General features: G+C 41.5%; 1 protein-coding gene across 1 annotated transcript in view; it reads left to right on the top strand.

Moving 5' to 3' along the window:
- The window catches only part of MARCHF1 (membrane associated ring-CH-type finger 1), a 526,762-nt gene that overhangs the window by 356,238 nt on the left and 151,048 nt on the right, over nt 1-19,476 (top strand). Inside the window, 2 exon segments of the mRNA XM_075544746.1 lie at nt 10,297-10,376; nt 10,642-11,406. Of these exon segments, the coding sequence (XP_075400861.1) occupies nt 10,297-10,376; nt 10,642-11,406 (845 nt within the window).

Below are 19,476 nucleotides of genomic sequence, written 5' to 3'. Positions count from 1 at the left end.
CTCATCAAGGCTAATCATAAATTCTGTGACCTTGTGTGTGGCTTTTGCTACCTCCTTTGTTAGATCCTGCATTTCCCTTTGGTGGGTGAATTTTATCCCCTCTATTGTGGACTTCATCTCCTCTATCATTGTACCCTTATTCTGGGTTCCTTCCCTTAGCTCCTGTATTACTGCAAGCAGCCTTCTGACGATTTCCTTCTGTGGCCGATCTGTATCTGTTTCTTCTATGAGAGATGTTAGCTCTGCTACTATGCTTCATCTCTGTTTTTGCTGTTGTTGTTGGGATGATGTTGTCTGTTGATTTTTCCTTGATCCTTTCATAGGTCCCATGCTTCTGGGAGGCCAGGGTAACCTTATCTGTGTTATTGTTAAGGATTCTTTCAGGCGACTGTCTATGACCTACTATAAGGATGGGTCAGACTGCTGTGTAAGCAGAGCTCCCCGATGGTTTAGTGACCCATAGTGGTGAGATGTTTCAGCAACTGGAGTGGGGGTTGCAGCTTCAGTGAGTGCCCTCAGGCTGCTTTGACCTGGGTTGTCAGGATACCCTTAGCAGCCCTTTTTTGTTTAGTAATAAAAAGGAATTTAAAAGGTTAAAAATTTTAAAATAATTTTTAACAAACTTTTGGGCAGAAAAATTTTAAAATGGAGAGAGGAAGAAGGAGATGCTATAAAAGAGGAGAGAAAAGACATGATAATAGTAGAAGTGGAAACACAAGAAAAAAGAGATAGAAAGAAAATCTATTGAAAAGGGGTAGAAGAGAAGTACGAGTAATAATGAAAGAGGAGGAAGAAAGAAGAGAGAAAAGGCAACACTGAAAGTAAAAGAAATAAAAGAGAAAAACCAGCGCGAGATAAAAGATGTATATATGAATATATATAAAATTTCCCCCCTTCCTTTCCCTCTAAGTTCTAGTGATGCCTAATAGAACGTGGAGTTGGGGGAGGCCTCGCTGTCACAGGACGTGGTGCTGATCTGGGCTCCGAAGCCCGGCTATGTGGAGGGAAAATGCTCTTCAGATCAGCAAGCCCTCCCAGGTCCCTGCAGGCCTGTAGAGCTGAGCCTGTGGGGAGAGGCTACACAGGCGGGAGCCGCCCCACAAGGGCGGGCCTCCTGCACAGGCTGGAAAATGCTGGGCTGCTATGGTTGCTGAGAGAGGCACGGGCCACAGCACCCACCTCCTATGCCAGCTAGGAAGGGCTGGAGCAGGCTTAGGAGCTGGCACTGGGGACCCCACAGGGCCCCTCAGTGGTGGGAGCAGGCTGAAACACACAGACGGCTCCAGTGGGGACCGCAAAGCTATGTCCTAGGCTCCCTAGCAAGCGGTGATGTTTACTGCTTAATCTGCTGGCCCTGTGAGTGGAGCAGGCAGGCTCCGCAGCGACGTGGTCTGAGCCTGAACGAACAGCGGCTGCTCTGTCTGGGAAACTGCAGGCAATGGTGCTTGTCCTCCACCCAGTCTCAGATCTCAGAGCTGCCGGGCACTGGAATCCCCGCAGCGCTCGATGGAGGGCAACGCCACTCCCGCAGGAGTGCAGAACCCTGTTGCTTGTGCTCCCAGTAGGCAGGAGCACCCACAGTTGTGCCTGGCGCTGTCGACACTGGAAGGGGCATCCTCAGCAGGCAGACTCAGCGGCCTGGCCACAATTACAGATATCCGCAGTGGCACAGGGTAGCCTGAAGTGGCTCCGAGGGAAACGCAGTGTCTGAGGTAGGAACGTGATCAGCTATGGTGCAGCTCCTGCTGGCGGGAGGTGCTCAGCACAGGTTCCTGGGCCAGGAGTGGAGCGGGTGCGAAGGTGATGGGGCCTGGCAGACTAAAGTGATGGGGCCAGTGGAGAGGTCCCAGGCAGCGGTGGGGGTGGATGGTCCCCCATGCGGGTGGCCAGGCAGCCTCCAAAGGCCTGCAGGTCAGTTACCCGGGCCTTGGATGAATGGAGGGAGGGACGTGGGCCCAAGGGCAGATCCATGGGAAAGGGAAGCTTCTCTCCTAGTGGGTTCCTGCAAGTGGGCAGCTGCTGTAGGGGTACCACAACCGCTGCTCGTGTCTCGGCAGGCAAGGCAAGCGACTCTGGGCTCAAGGTCCCAGCCTGGGAATGGAGTGGGGCTATAACTAGTCTTGGCCATGATGGCGGCAGCCTAGTGACCGGAGATGCCCCATGAATTGGGTCCTATAACACCAAGGCCCAAGCTTAGGACAAATGTGTGGGGTGGGGGTGGGGTGCTATCCCGGGGGGATATTTCACTCACCAGACTCCTACCACTCGGCTACCTGTACACCAAACCCGCTTTGTTAGAAAAGAGCTCTCAGAGTATGCAGGTTCCCTGGTCCTCCATCTTTTCCCTCTTCATTCGTCACCTTCTTCTTTGTAGAGTCTAATTGCTCAGGTTATTTGCTCAGCATGCAGATTGACTGTGTATGGTTGAAGGATACACGCACTTTTCCCGATTTTAATCCACACAATAGTCACTTATTTTGTTTAAACTACCACCTCTTAGTGTATGTACAGGCTCCACATGAATACAATTAAGTTTTCTGGAATTCCATTCTACAAACTATTATTCATAATTTCTTATATTCCAAGCAATCAAATGCCTTTGCAGAATCAATAAAACAGAAGTAAACATCTTTCTGGTACGCTTCATTTTTTAGCCAAGATCCATCTGACATTCGTAATGATGATATTGGCATTTCACATCAATTCGAATCCATGTTTGAATTTCTGTCAGCTCCCTGCAGAAGCACTGCTGCAACCATTTTTTAATTATCTTCCACAAAATTCTTTTGCATGTGCCATCAATGATATTTTTCAAATTTTTCAGTTTGTTCAACCACTTTTCTTTCAAATGGGCACACAGGATTTCTGCCAGGCTATTGGCCAGGAAGCCGTCTTCGGTCTTTGGCGGGAGAGTGCCTCCATTTCCATTGACATTCTCACAAACCCTGGGGTCTTGGTTTTCCCCAATGATCTCAGTGTGGTTTGGACTGTGTTCTTCAGTACAACTGATTCTTGATCATATGCTACCTCTTAATATAGCTAAATATCAACTACGGTAATTTTATTTTGTAGCATGAGTCTGTGTATTCCTTCCATTTTCTTTTGATTCTGCCTGCATTATTAAATGTTTTAACCATAAAATCTTTCACTATTGCCACTCAAGACTTGATTTATTTCTTCAATCCCTTTAGCTTGGTAAATTCTGAGCATTTCTTCCCTTTTGACTTTCTACCTCAAGGTTTTTGTATATTTTACTATAATTGTCTTCTTCAGCTGCCCTTTGAATTCACCTGTTCAGCTCTATCAGATTGTATTTTTTAAATCATTTTATTGGGAGTTCATATCATTCTTATCACAATCCATACATGCATCCATTGTGTCAAGCACACTTGTACATTTGTTGCCATCATCATTTTCAAAAAATTTGCTTTCTACTTGAGCCCTTAATATCAGCTCCTCATTTCCCCCCTCCCGACTCTCCCCTCCCTCATGAACCATTCATAATTCATGAATTATTATTTTGTCATACTTACACTCTCCAACAACTCCCTTCACTCACTTTTCTGTTGTCCATCCCCCAGGGAGGAGGTTATATGTAGATCCTTGTCATTGGTTCCCCCTTTCTACCCCACCTTCCAGATTGGATTTTTAAAAATCCACACTCTCAGCCACAGAGTCAACTCGGTTATATTAAAATTTCCTGTTTGCTTATATATCTGCTCCCCTAATCAGTAAGTTCCTTCCTGGTATTGTCTATTTATTTATCCCCACAACCCAGTATAGTATCTATTACATCATACATCTAATTCACCTTTGTAGAAAAGGTGAACCAAAGTGACCCACATAAGAATTATTTTATTCCAATGGGTTTGCATAACAATGGTCTGTTGGTCCAATAAATCTTAGTCTTAGTCCAGGTGCTATCTTATTTGAATTTAGGTAATTTATCAGGGAGGCGATCTAATGAATAACAAGTAAGAAAGAGAATGATGGCAAGTCAATAAAGTATGTGTACACGAACTGACACACCTGGCTGGTATCCTGCTTAGGCCTCTGAGAAAAGCTCTGGGGTCACTTCAGAATTGTCCCTCTGCAGATTGGAAAAGTTAGGGCAACTACGCATTGACTCCAGTGCACGTAGTGCCATCAGCGGTGTTAATCACCCCCACAGTCTCAAACTGTGCTTCTGTGTCACATTATAAGGGCGTATGATACTAGAAAAGACCCGAGTCAGAAGCACTGATGGGAGAAGCAGATTGTGTAGGTGAACTTAGTGGAAGATGGACATCAACAGTATCTACTGCAATCGCTTGCCAGCAAACTGAACATGTATAAACTCTCATGGGATATAAGCTGTTTAAAGATTGTTGATGGCAAGAAGGAATGAGTTCTATTCTCTTCAAAACATGTAATGGTTATAGTTATAACCATTGATACTTGATTCAGTGTCATGATGAACCAAAAAGTCTCAATGAAATATTGCATGTTTTTAATGTCCTGTGTTAGTCATTAATACAATTTTTCCCATTTAGAAACATATATTTGCTCAGACTTTGAGATGATATAATTTGTTCTCTTATGATTATGTCTACTTATAATATTTTTGCTTATGAAGCCCGATTGGTTATGAAATATCATTACATAGTCACAGATATCTCTTTTGATGCTCAAGATAGTACAATTCACAACAATAATAACATTCACTTAGTAATATAACATCAAAAATATTAGTTCCATTTTGGAACTACATTACTATTTCAAAAAGGAGAATTAGAAGTCCCTTCAAAGATGTCCTTTATTCAGTGCCTACTGTGCTTAGAGCTGCCTGATTGCAACTCTAGAAGAACACAGAATATGATGTGCACTGAAACGTGCTGTTTACTCGTAGAGAGCAGAAATCCTCATATCTCATAAAGATTAGCTATTTGTATACTCCACAAATGCAAAGTTAGATATCAATCTACAGTGTGTATGTATATGTATGTGTGTAGGTATATCTATATCTATATCTATATATATATACATATATATATATATAGAGAGAGAGAGAGAGAGTGAGAGAGAGACTGATGGCACTGTCCTAGTTATTGGACTGCTAACTGCAAGATTAATAGTTAAAACACAGCAGCTTCTTCATGAGCAAAAGATGAGGCTGTGTGCTTCTGTACAGATTTACAGGCTCTGAAACCCCACATAGGTTTCTTATGAGTCAGAGTCAACTCAATGACAATAGGTGTGTATGTGTGTATTTTCATAGAGACGTTCATAAATCAATCAATTGAAGATGAAACAGTACGCAGTGTTCGTGGTCCAGTGGATAACGCTCAGGAATGTGTACATTGGAAATTGTAGATGTATGGACGGGTATTCAAGTGTGTTGAGGGCATCATCCTTTAGGCACACTTGAATAGTTTTAATCACTTCATTACTATTTCATGTTTGCCTTTTAAGCCATGTTAAATGCTACCTCCTACATCAGTTTTCTATGGTTGCTGTTAAAAAATTGTCACAAATTTAGTAGCTCAACAACATGAAAATATTATCTTATCTTTTTGGAGGTGAGAAATCTGACATGGTTTCACTAAACTAAAAATCAAGGTGCGAGCAGGGGTAAATTCCTACTGAAAGTCTGGGCACAATTCTATTTCCTTGTCTATTCCAGTTTTTAGATGCCACCTGAATCCCTTGTCTCAAGCCCCCTTAATTCATCATCAAAGCTGGCAACGTAACATCTCTCTCTCTCTGACCATCTCTATGCTGCCTTCCTCTTATAAAAACCATTCATGTTTGCCTTAGTCCCCTTTTAGACAATCCAGAATAATTTCCTGACCTGAAAATCCTTAAGTCATCACAGCTGTAAAGTCACTTTAAGATGTACAGTAACATCTTCACAGGGGCCAGGGATTAATATGTGAGCATTTTTATCCGTTAACTTCAAGTCATTTATGACTCAAGGCCACCCTATAAGTGTCAGAGTAGAATAGCGCTTTGTAGGGTTTTCTAGGGCTGATTTTTTTCGGACATAGATCACTGGGTTTTTCTTTATTTTATTGCCATTATTTTAAAATAAAGAGAACATCCATTAGTGGGATAAGAACCAGACAACTACAGAGGCATACATAAAAATGAGGCAGGCCATTAGTATATTATGGTGTCCAAGAGTTTGCCGGTTTACACAACTTTAAAACAGACATGAGAAATTAAAGAAGACTGTTCCATTAGTACTACACATCACTAAAAGGCACTGATGATCACGTGAAACACATAGTTTCATGGGAAGAGTTGGAAGAAATTATTCTTAGTGAAGTCGGCCAATCTCAAAAGGCCAAGTACAAGATGACTCCCCTGAAATTTGGAGTGTACATATAGACCCCACCACGGCACACCAAACCATGAGGGCAACATAATCAAGCACAGGGAGGAATGCATGAAAAGATTGGGCTACAAGGCTGGCCCCAACCAGAACCAATCTGGCTCTCTCCCTATAAGTATGTGCGACAGAGAACAACATTAAACCTACAGGTAGGGTGAGGGGCTGGCATACCACACCCACACGGAAGCAAGCAAAGAAGGAAAAAGAGAAAGGGACAGTTGGTCTGGACCCCATATTGGCACAGCAAGCTTGGAGGATGATGTCCCTGCATAGAAGAGCTGCTAAGTCACAGAGAGGACTATAGGGCCAACAACAGTTCATGACATGTTGTCCCCTTACTGGAGCATAGTGCAACAGAGGACGATACTGGGGACACATGGCAGGGAGGTAGTGTGGATTGAATACTACCCCCACCACCACCCCTGCACTGGTGAAAATCAAGAAGAGAACATAACAGATCAACAACTGGAGCAAAGCCACAAATCCCCCAAAGAGTCCCCCCTCCCCTGCTGCCCAAAAAACATAGACTTCAGACTAGGTGGAGCAGCTCCTGGAATTCCCACAGGACCAATGGGGAGATAGTCATAAAAGTCAGCTGACAGACCTGGAATTATGTATGTCCCCCTCTGCCACTGCCCCCTTTTATTTTTTCAACCTTTTGTTTTCTTTTGTTTGGTCTATGCCATTGTTGGTTTGCCTAATTACTTTAGACAGGCATGGGAAGTAAGCTCAAGGAGAAAGCAATGGGACCAACCCTGGAGGGAGAAGAGGGCAGGGGAAGGGTGCAGTGAGTAAACAACACCATAGACAGGGGGAAAACTAGGGAAGGAAAATCAACAGGAAGCTATAGAGATCCTGGGGTTGTTGGAACTACATACTAGCTGAGAGGAAGTATTATGAGGCAGAAGTAGGTCACGTGTGATGCTGGGACAGAAGGAAGGTAAAAGGAAACAGAGGAATGATCTAGGAAGCAAAACTACGGATAGCGGTATAAGCATATCTGTATAAGTATGTAAATACATTAATCCATAAAAATAGAGGGATTGGTCTATGTACATATATTTATATAGCAATACACCGAGGTAGTGGACGAACTTTGGACCTCTGCTCATACCCTCCCTCAATACAAGAACACTTTGTTTTAACAAACTGTCATTCTGTCTGTAATGCTCACCTTCCTAGCACAATAGCTGAAGACAAAATAGGTGTATAAGCAAATGTGGTGAAGAAAGCAGATGATGCCCGGCTATTAAAAGACATAGTATCTGGGGTCTTAAAGGCTTGAAGTAAAACAAGCAGAGAAACAACAAGCCCACATGAAAGAGGTACACCAGTCTGTGTGATCCTGAGGTATCATTTGGACCGGATAACAGGCATCAGAAGACCCATAACAAACAAGCAAGTCATAAAAAGCATTGTTGAAAACAAAGAGGGTTGGAGCAAAGAGACCCAAAGCCTATCTGTAGACAATGCAACATCCCTCACAGGGGGGTCACAGGGAAGGGATGAGTCAATCAGGGTGCAGAAAAGCATCCTTGAAACACACAATATTCCTCTGGTTCCTTGAGAATTCCTCACCCCTTATTATCATGATCCCAGTGCTGCTTCTCACTTCAAAATAGACTGGAGCATGTACACAGGTATAAATAAGATATCAGAGCTCTCAACTTATGGAACCCAGGAAGAGGAATGGGAATAGTGATACCCGAAGGGTAGGGGAAAGTGGTAGGGAGGAGGGGAGGAAGGGAAAATCGGTCATAAGGATGAACACATAACCACACACACTCCTCCAGGGGGAACAACAACAGAAACCATGGGTGAAGGGAAGCAGCGTTAGGGGTGAGGTATGAAAATAATAATAATTTATAATCAATCGAGGGGTCACAAGGGTCGGGGGAGGGAGGGAGAAAAAGAGGAGCTGATACCATGGGCTCAATAGAAAGTAATGATGGCAACATATGTACAGATGTTCCTGATACAATATATATATAGACTGTAATAAGAGTTGTAAGGGCCCCTAATAAAATGATCTCTTGATAAAGAAATTCCCAAACCAAAAAACTTATTTTGGAAAACTACAGTGTTTAGTATTGATCAATTAATTACAGCTTTGTTCAAAAATAAACACTGTCCCATTAGCACAGTTGACAATAGATCAATATAACAGAGAAAAGAGTGAAAGTCCCAGAGTGGGATTGAAGACCAACCAGACTTTTCTTTAGAGGCACCTCTGCATGGACTCAAACCTCCAAACTTTTGTCATTTGTGCAAGTGAATCATTTGTAAGTCCTAAGGACTTCATGAACATTTGGAGGAGAAAATTATCCAGTGCACCGCACCTCCTCTTGAATATTTTCCTGACTTCCTGAGTTAGAATTTATATCTCTTTCTTGCTATCCGATAACTGTCTGTACAACTCTATATTGGAAGTTTTAGAATGATTTGAACATTTGTGGTAGATTTCCGGTCGTTGTCTTGGTGACTGGATGGCATGTCTAATTTGTACAATCAGAAGGCCTGAATCTGGAGCCAGGATTCCCGTGGGTTTCTGCCTCTGGAAAGCAGAGGCTCTATTGCCTGGTGTGATAAAAGAACAGAAATTGGAGTTTAATTGTTTGTCCAAGTCTCTGTTCTACCATCTACTATGAGAAGCAGCCTCTATTTCTCAGTTTCTTCACCTAAAACATGAAAACATTGATATTGATTTTTTTCATTGTATTTACCAAGTAAGTTACTTGCATTAATGAATCCATATAATTTTAAATGCTTAGAAGAGTGAATGGCATGTAACAGTCACTGAAAAGTGTTACTTATTATTTTCCACTTGCCAAATTATTTTTTTCTGTTTTTTCTTATCCAGATATTTTGCCAAATTATTATAGGAATTTAAGGCACAATCAATTCAGGCTTAGCAAATGTTTAGCACAAAGCAAACCCTCAAAATATATTACAGGTTTTTTTATTAACATCATCTTTACATATATTCAACTCAAAAGGTTAGAGTCAAATAAAAAGAAGATTGTTTCATTGAAGGTAGGGGTTTATTGAAATGTATTGAACCTTGCATGAATAATCTTACTTATTTCATGTTCTCTCAGCCTCAAGGAGTCTTAGTGGTTCAGTGGTTAAATATGTGGCTATTAAATCAATGGTCAGCTGTTCAAACCCAGCAGCCACTTCTGGGGAGAGCAATATAGCAGTCTGCATCCGTAAAGATTGCAGTCTTAGAAATCCTATGGAGTTCTATTCTGACCTATGAGGTCTGTCTGAATGAAATCAATTCCTCAGAACAGTTTTGCTTCATTTTTTTCCCCTTAGACTCAATATGGTGCCAGAGTTAAAAGATAAAAAGGTCAATAATACTGTGATATATACATTTTATTTATTCAATAGAAAACTATAATAGCCATAGCTATCAGCTTTTTAATACTACAAAATATTTTCAAATAGATTATCACATATAATTTTGATATGAATTGATGTTAACTCCAGACAGGGTCACTGGCTATTTGATTATTACCAGATCATTATCAGCATTTATTATTCCAAGATTATCACCAGTATCCCCAGATTATTAACATCCTGTGACCTAAAACTTCCAAGTGCCACCCCTTTTGAGACAAATTAAACCATTCCCATCAAATGTTCACAGTAAGTAGAATGAAAATGTAAAATCATCTTTCTCTCGCATAAATGAAGCAATAACAAAGCGGTACAGCCTCTCAGCTGTTCCAAGTTCCTCAAATAAGTTTTATTTTTGCAAACAGCACCCTCTTAACTTCCTGTATTCTGTGAGCTGAGTTATGAGCAACATGACTGGCAGCCACCTTTGTTGCAACTTTCTAAATATGTGGAAAAAAAGCAAGATATCAACTATGTATTATCTAAACCAAGACGCCAAATTATCTAACTTGTTTCTCCAGGCAAGCAGTCCCACAGCAGGAACCGCTCCCAGAAGCCAGTCGAGGTTGTCTGTCTGTCCATCTACTCAGGACATCTGCAGGTAAGTGCCGAGCAAATGATCCTGTTCAATCTTTCTTTGAGACCTGTTTTGTAGTCCTGATTTGTAGTCAAAGAATGTGCATCTGCCTTCTTTGCCTGTAGACAATTTGTCCTTGCTCCTTGTGTTTCCTTTATTTCATTTTCTTCAGTTATCTTTTATATCAATATCTCATCCATGCTATCATTTTCATCTTTCTTTCTCTTTGTTTTTCCATTGCTTTCCTCTCCATTCCCATTTTCCATCCTCCACCTGCTGGTTTGTCCAGATCTGCCATCTTGCATGACATGTCGGAAGATGTACTTGAGCACTGCACCCCTGTCATAGTGCTGAGCCCTACTAGGAAGGAGTCTGGTGAGAAGTCATTAATATAGAGGTCTAGGAGGAGAAGAAAGGCCTCAGAGAGAAATGAGCATGCAGCTGAACAAAGGAAAGATCAAAGAAATGATTTTCACCTTCAAATCTCAAGCCCCAGATGGAGTGAACTTCACGCAGATTCTTCAGATTCATCTTCCACAGATGAGAGTCAATGGATTCAGGCTAAAAGAAGAGCCCGAGTTAAATTCTGACTTTCACGAAGAAGGAGAATAAATAATAATAATAAACCTTGTGGGAACTTGGAAAGGACTTCCATGCCCAACAGAGTTGAACTTGGTGACTTGAGAGCCAAAGATAGAAAGCCACAGGTGCAGATCCAATATGAGAGCTGCTCTTTAAGTCAACGAAGAGGAAAAGCCACAAGGCACCAAGAAAGTGTTTCCCTGACCAGAGGATCCTTTGAGATTAAGAGAGTCTCAAGAATCCAGGAAGAAAACACAGGCAGATTTCTCACAGGAGACCCTCAATTCTTTCATAGTCTTAGGCAAAATGAAGCCATCAAGAGCAGATTTTCAGAGAGTGATTCCAGTACTGAAATCTTAGAAATTCACAACTCTGGCAAACCTGTGGACGGTACAGAACTCCGAGTGAATAGTTTTGTTCAGAAGTCTCCTGCCATCTTTGGTGCTGGGTCTGATCATTTAGAAGTATGCAGGTCAGTCACTCTGGAGAAATATTTGATGTCGTATAAAGTACTTGTTCTTACTATGAGTTATATATGTGTTTCACACCTACTCCCCAAACAGCTTATTCATACTTCTTTTTGTTTTATTGTGCATGAAGTGATCAGCAAGAGAAGGTGGCTATGAGAAAAGCAATGCATTGGTATCTATGGGTCTGAAAGCTATTACAATATATTTTTAATTTTCTTTTCATTGGAATGACCTGTCTCAGCGTAAGAGGACAGAGAAACTAGATGGTTTTATCTCCACTCGAATTAAGCCAAGAACAGTGGAAGAACTGTCAATGAGAGTGTGTGAAATGTTACACCCTTCAATGCAAAGAGAGGAGTTAGCCCCCTGGCAAAAAGCTATTCAAAACTTTGGTTTTGTATCAGAAAGATTTCCTCTGCAGCAGGTTCTAATTTCTTCTCCAACAATCTAAATTAGGGAAGATGGCTGAGACTGAAAGAGCATTGATGTTCTAGTGGGATTATGACAGCCTGTAAGGAAGGAAGCCACGTTAACTTTAGTGATAATCATATACTGAAGTGCTTCAATGGGCAGAAATTTCATAACCTGTGACACTGCTTTTATTGCAAAATTTATCTAAAGCATATATCTAAAAGAGGAGTGGGGAACCTTTTTTTTGGCTAAGGGTTATTTGGATATTAATATCATACACAGGCCATATAAAATTAGCAACTTAAAAACTAACCTGCAGTATTTGGTCAAACATTTCATTAATTCACCTTTAATATGATGGCTGGGACTGCTTCTCTTTGGGTAAAGTGTGTGACATTAGCTGGTGTTACAAGACTGTCATGCTAATAAGAACTATAGGTATATTTGTATTGGTTTGAATAAATGATATACTTTTAAGTAAAATAAATGTTTCTATCTTCATATCATAACAAACTATTTAAGTTGGTTGGATTTTGTCTGGAATGAAGTGAAATTTTGTTATCTAATACATGACGGTTTGGGATTGTTTTCCTAAAAGTTGAAAACAAGACATACAATTATCATATGTGACTCGTGACTCAAATGACCCAGAGAATGTCATCATTGTCCACAGATTGTGGGATAAGGAGAGAAACAAAACTCCATGTGTGCAAAACATTAGAACCAGATGTTCCTCTGAAAATTCCAAAGAGGGTCATTCAAAAAAGCATCCATTTGTTTATCCATTCAACAAAAACATTTACCAGGCATCTATTCTGTATGCCTGATATTATTCTAGACATTGAAAATAGCACAGTACCTAAGAATTGCATAGTTTCTACTGTTGTAGACCTTAAAGTTTAATGAGGGATGGATACAGACACAAAATAGATGGTTTCATAATTAGTATGTGATTACAGTTGTGAAAAGAGGTGTCAGAACTATGAGAAGAAATCTAACCTAACCCAATCTGGGATCTGATCAGCAAGTCCGGAGGGGATGATGGGGGCACCAAGGTTACCAGGATGACACAAGTTCATCAAGAAAAGCAGGGAAGAAACGCATTGAGGAAGACGGCTAATCCCATGTAATCAGGGAAAGAACAGTCAGGGAATTTGTCGTGGGCAGGTTGTGGTAAGGGAAGAGATGGATTTTGAAAATGAAGGTGTGGAACTGGAGTGAGGCTGGACCACATAGGGCCTTATCAAACAGGTTAACATTTTTGAAAGCTATATTTAAGGCTTTCGTATTTAAAAGGGAGGTGGTAAAATTTGTTTTTATTCCCATGTAAATGTCTATGCTCTTTAAAACATGCTTAAGTGTGGCTATACTAAAAGATTTGGCTAGTCAAACTATCACTTCTGTTTTCAGCCTAAGAAATACCTGCTTTCAACAAGCTGTTGCCATTTCTTAAATCCAGCATCATTTAATGAAAGACAGTCAAAGAAGTTAACAGTGGGTTTTACAGTTGTTAAAGAACAAAAACAAGGCTTGCAATTAAAGTCATAGTGACTGGTTCTGTCTTCAAAGCAGTAGTCTGGAAGGACATTTTCAGACTATGTATTTTTTGTTTTGTTTTTTATTAAAAGATCATTTTATTGGGGGCTCTCACAGCTCTTATAGCAATCCATACATCAATTTTATCCAGCATATGTGTACATATGTTGCCATTATTATTTTCTAAACCTTCACTCTTTATTTGTGTTCTTGGTATCAGCTCTTTTTCCCCTTCCTCCCCCCTCCCACCCTCATGACCCCTTGCTAAATTATAAATTATTATCATTTTCACATCTTACATTGACCAGTCTCCCTTCTCCCATGGTTTCTGTTGTTCGTCCCCACCGAGGGGTGGGAGTGGTTATGTGTCCGTCATTGTGATAGGTTCCCCTTTCCTCCAATTCTCTCCCCATCTTCCCCTTCCCCTTCTGATATTGCTACTCAGACAATGGATTTAACCTAGACTTCTATCAGTGAATTGGAAATCAGTGGGAGCATCAGGATTGCTTCTTACTATGGGTTCTCATCAAAATATTTTAAAAAAATGCTTTAGGAAGTATATTATCTAGATGTTGAAGATAAAATGTGATAAAAGGCTTAATCCTTTTAGGCTTATTATGTAGTGGGAGGAATGGAAAACTCCTGAATAGACAAAAACTCAACTAGTAAAGGGTGACTATAAGAACAGAGTAAATAAGTAAAAATACTGCAGGAATGTTAGAAAACCTCAAGAATAAGTGAGACTGGGGTGAGAAAAATTGTTAGAAGGACAAAAATGCATGGATGACATCCCAGGCCTTCAATGCAGGGAGACTCCCTAGCCCACACAGGGTAACGGAACGACAAGTGTGTGCAATGAAGAATGGTGTGTGAATGTGTGACTAAGTTGGAAGACTTACATAGATTAGCAGGAATTGATTTTTTTTTTTTTAGGTTATGAGTAAAACAGACATTTCCTCCAAGTTATTGGATTCTAGCCTATATACCAGGGCCTATTACCTTGACACACACACCCCCAAAATAAAAAGGGAAACAATTCCATTGGGTGGAACTTTTGTAGTATATATTTTTCCTATTAGGGGAACATCCAGCTACTCCCTATGAGTTAGTGCAGCCAGTGGCAAAGCCTGGGAAGGTTCTCTCCTGTCACTAAATTTTCTCATCAAAGCGGTTTTGCTTGAACCTCGTTTTTTGTGATGGCTGATTTAAGAGAAAGGCATACAGCTATGAAATTTTGTTTCCTGATTGGGGAAAATGCTGCAGAAACCGTTATCATGTTGAATACAGCTTACAAAGACAGCGCTATGGGAAAAACTCAAGAGTACGAGTGTTTTTCTTGTTTCAAAAATGGTGAAATGTAAATTGATGACAAACCTGATACTAGAGGTCCATCAATGGTCTGACTGGGCGAAAATGTCGACTCATAGTGCATTTGGAGTGGGCTCCACCCGATCACATTGTTAATCAAGCTTTCTATTTAGTGGTTCTGAAAAGATAGCAACAAAAAAGATCTGGCTTGTGGCAGACAGGGCAATAGTTTTCCCATGACTACAATACACCTGCTCACGTGGCCATCTCTGTGTGCCAGTTTTGGGCACAAAATAGCATGCTTCTCTTGCCCCGCACACCTTACTCACCTGACCTCGCTCCCTGTGACTTCTTTTGTTTCCGTGAATGAAGTGGCACATGAAAGGACAGCAATTTGAGGACATAGAAGAGGTGAAGAAAAATATGAGGGAGGTGCTATCAGACGTCCAAATGGATGAGCTTGAAAAATGTTTCCAAGAATGGAATCGTAGATTGGACAGATGTATTAAATGTGATGGAGACTACTTTGAAGGTGATATGGTTGCTTTGTAAAAAAAATTTAAATGCATAGCTTTGAAAAAAATTCCATTTCTTTGGGGGGGGGGGACCTCCTCATTATCTCTTTTAAACTAATGAGATGGGCTCTAGATTTCCAAAATGGCTGCCTCAGACATTGAGAATAAGTCAGGGAAATCATGCTCCTTCCATCTTTAATGAAAGAACCTTCATGGTCACATCTTTTACAGGGTGGGGTTCTGCCTATTTCTTACCCCCCAAAAAATCCATTGCAAAATGATACATTTATTATTTGAAAACGTTTACGAAGTAAGATTCGCTTAAAGAGGGATAATAGAATGGTCACTGTGTCCATGTGGATATATATTCCCCGAGAAAGAAACCTGGACTTTAGAGAACAAATGTTGATGTGATGGATGCATCTTACCACGAGGTAAATAGGATTAGGATGGGAATGATCAATGGAAAGGAGGACTAAATTTCATCAGCGTTTCACCCAATGAATAACCAAACCAAATCAGTTGTCATCGAATCAGTCCCAATACATAGTCACCCCGGATATGTCACAGAATGAAACTGTATTCTACAGAGTTTAGAAGCAAGAACCCTAAGCTTTTCTTGCAAGGCACATCTGGGCGATTAAAATCACCCACCTTTCCACTAGTATTCAAACATTTAACCACCTGCATCGTCAAAGAATACCTTGCAAATGAGTTGAAGCAATCTTAATACTTGGAAGCACCGAAGGGATAAGGCAGGGCCAAGGATGACCGCAAACCTTGGGTTAGTCTCCTGCTGACATCATTGACAGAGGTAGGAAGCATCCAATGGAATTTGGCTTGGAAGAGAAACAGTAGTAAGTGTCAGGCATGCTATTTGTGATTGACATGACATTCCAAGGTTGTGAAGAGATATTGTGCCACCTGTAATTGAAACTCAGGAGAGCAAGCAGTCGGGGCTGCATCTGTATGGTTTTTCTATCATTGGTGAACTACCCACAGCCTGTCACTAACCATTACCCATGCTTCATTGTCTTTCACATGGTGCGTTAGCACAGAGCAACAGCAAAAAGATACTAATTATCTTTGCAAGGAGGACACATAGAGTGGGGAATCATTTTCAGGAAGTCAGAGTGATGCTTGACAAGAGTATTACACCTCTAAATACAGTCATGTTTGGGAGAAGAGCCACCCAAGGGGCATCGCTGGAGCACCAGTGTCCCCTGTGTACAGGGAGAGGATCCACAGAGAGCAGCAGCAGTTGGTCACAAGCTTACATTCATGAGGCTCCAGACGTGCAAAGACAGGGCCAATTTTAGTCACAACCACAAAGCAGAAGAGGTTCTATGTCCTTTCCCCTTTTCTGTTCCTGCCATTGAGTCCCTTCCTGGCCTCTCTACCCTCTTTCCCACCCTCACGCAAAGCCATTCTCTATTTGGCAACAATCACTTGGAATACAATGATTTTGTACAGAGAAAAAGGCATGCCCTGACTTACAGAACAATCACATTAGCACCTAATGGAAACTGAACAACAGCCTGTTAATTTCCCTCCAGGGAAAATTCAAAAGCTTTCTTATAATCAACCGGTCCCTGTATTGTGGTGGAGCTCTGGTGGCACAGTGATGAGGAAATGGGCTGCTAACTGCAAAGTATGCAGTTCAAAACTACCTGCAGCTCATCCAGAAAGATGGGGCTTTCTACTCCCATAGTTACAGTCAGGAACTCACAAGTGTTACAGGTTCGGATTAAAGAAAGCTACTACAATGTCCAATTAGAATTAGTGTAGTCTTATTTCTAATCAGGCTCACCTGGGCTGCAGCAGAAATACACAAAGGGAATCTCCAGTCTGCAGCCCCTTTTTCTCTGAGAGATTTTCTTTTATATTATTCAGGAAGGGTTGAATACAGAAAGGAGAAAAAGCAAGTTAAGATGCATATAACATTAAGTGGTACTGACAGGAGTAAAACCAAAGTACATTTAGGGAAAGTTTCAAGCACCTTTGTTTGTGATCTCATTCCTGGATTTTTTTCTCTAGCTTGTCCTCCTATGAAGGGAGGGAAATGGCCACCCCTGTCCCTGAGGGAAAGATTTACAGGATCTCTTGGTAAGAGGAGAGGGGTCATTTAAACAAGAACTGCTCTGCACTTACAAAACTGCATTCCATTGTGACCTTAAGACAGATTCCCTCAGGCCAGGCAGAGGTCAGAGGGGGTGGGGGAAATGCCCTCAGGGAAAAGTGTTCTAGGGACATTTCTGCTTAAATGTGGTGATGTGAGCTTGTCGATTTCACAAGGGCAGTTCTACCCTGCCCTTTGGGCCCACTTTGAGTAGGCATTGACTCCACAACAGTGGGTTTGGATATTATGGTCTATCCGATCTGCCTCTCCCATTTCCAATGTTCATGGGGATCATTGGCCTATTCACTGCATTAACAAAAATATTGGAAGCTCCAGTCCAGGCAGAGAGACCTTGGAAGAATGGCCTAGCAATCTGTTTCCCCCAAACGGAGCCATTGGAAGCCCTGTGGAGCACAGTTGACCTTCAGCACATGCGGGGCCTCCATGCTTTGTGACTGGTTTTGTTAGATCTCTTTGGGGATAGATATACCTCGGTCCTTGGCCCCTCATGAGAAAGAATTCACGCCGAAGCCTGGTGTGTGATCCAAGTGAGTTTTATGAGCATCAGAAGAAGTTTCAGGTTTACACAGGCACCCACAGGGCTCCTACCGAACGTGCAGCCTGCCTGGAAGCTGCTTGCAAGTCACGAAAAGTCCTCCCTGTTGACTCTGGTCTCCTGTCTTTTCAATGATTCCATGGGGAGGCGTGGTGGATGATCCCTGGTTGACCCCATTGCCTGAATTGAATTCACCTGGCCTAGGTGGGCCAATCCAAGTGCACCCCCCATCCATGAGAACCCTACCAGAAACCTGAACCTCTGAGCAAGTGCACTATGCCCCTCCTTACATCCCAGCCCTACACTAGCCTACCTAACAGTTTGATTCATCTTCAGTTCTCCCAAAGGGACTATGACCTGAAATTCCTTCATACTATGCTCCACTCCCCACCCCTACCTTGTGCCCTTCACTGGTTTAATTTTCAGTTAGTCTTTCCATCCCAGCTTACGTGTCCCATTGTTAGGGAGATCTTTCAGATCCCCTCGCCCACACTCAGGCTTCCAGCATCACTTTTATAGAATAATGTTCCTTTGCTAGTATGTGATTATTCACATCAGATATGTTTCCTGCAGTACGGGAAGTGCCAACGACAGTGCCAGGCAAATAACACATGTGCAACACAGAGTGTTATGTTGGTTGCCATTGAGTGAGCGTCAAGCTTAGGAGATCTTGCATGTAACAAGATCCTACACCGTCTCCACAATCCAGGGCTTGGGCTTTGTTGAGGCTATTGCGTCATTAAGGTTGTTCCTCTTTTTGTTTTTTTCTGATCCTCTACCAAACATGATGTCCGTTTTTAATCATTGGACTTTCCCTAGACAGGTCCAAAGTAAACAAGACAAAAACCTCACCAGTCTCATTTCTAAGGGACATTCTGATTGTATTTCTTCCCAGACTGATTTGTTTTTTTCTGCAGGAAGTCCATGACATACTCAATATTGTTTGCCAACACTGCAATTCAAATTCGCTAATTCTTCCCGATGCCTTTTATTCATTGTCCAGTTTTCACATGCATCAGAAAGACCATGACTTCAGTCAGGCACACCTTAGTCACCAAAGTGACATCTTTATTAAAAAAGCCTTTTGCAGCACATCTGCCCAGTGTAACAGGCCCTTTTGATTTCTTGACAACCGCTTTAAGTGAGATTTGGGCGAAGTATTTTATATTAAGGAAGTTATGCTTAATATGTGAAATCATAGCAAGAAGTGGAAATTACTTTGCCTATTATAGCGCCAACATGTAAAGATTATTCTAACCCTCTCTTTCTGCCATGAAGTCCATACAAACTCATAGTGACCCTATAGGACAGGGTAACACTGCTCCTATGAGTTTCTGAGACTGTACCTCTACAAAAGTAGGAAGTCTTGTCTTTCTCCCAGCAGTTCTCAAACCCTAACATGCACCAGTATCACTAGAGGGTGTGCTGAAAGACATATTGCTGAACCAACTCTAAAGTGATTTCAGGTGATACACGTGTTCCTGATTCAAAGACTGCGCTTTCAAAAATGCACCTGAACTGAACACTACAGATTCTTTTGTGCTTTAGCAGTGGGAGCAACGAGATTGAAATGGTGCTTGGGAAGCATAATTATGAGTGTTTACAACTTCCTGATAAATTATGAATG

This window comes from Tenrec ecaudatus, chromosome 3 (assembly GCF_050624435.1).
Source record: "Tenrec ecaudatus isolate mTenEca1 chromosome 3, mTenEca1.hap1, whole genome shotgun sequence".
Lineage (NCBI taxonomy): Eukaryota > Metazoa > Chordata > Mammalia > Afrosoricida > Tenrecidae > Tenrec > Tenrec ecaudatus.
This window is presented reverse-complemented; position numbering and strand designations above follow the sequence as displayed.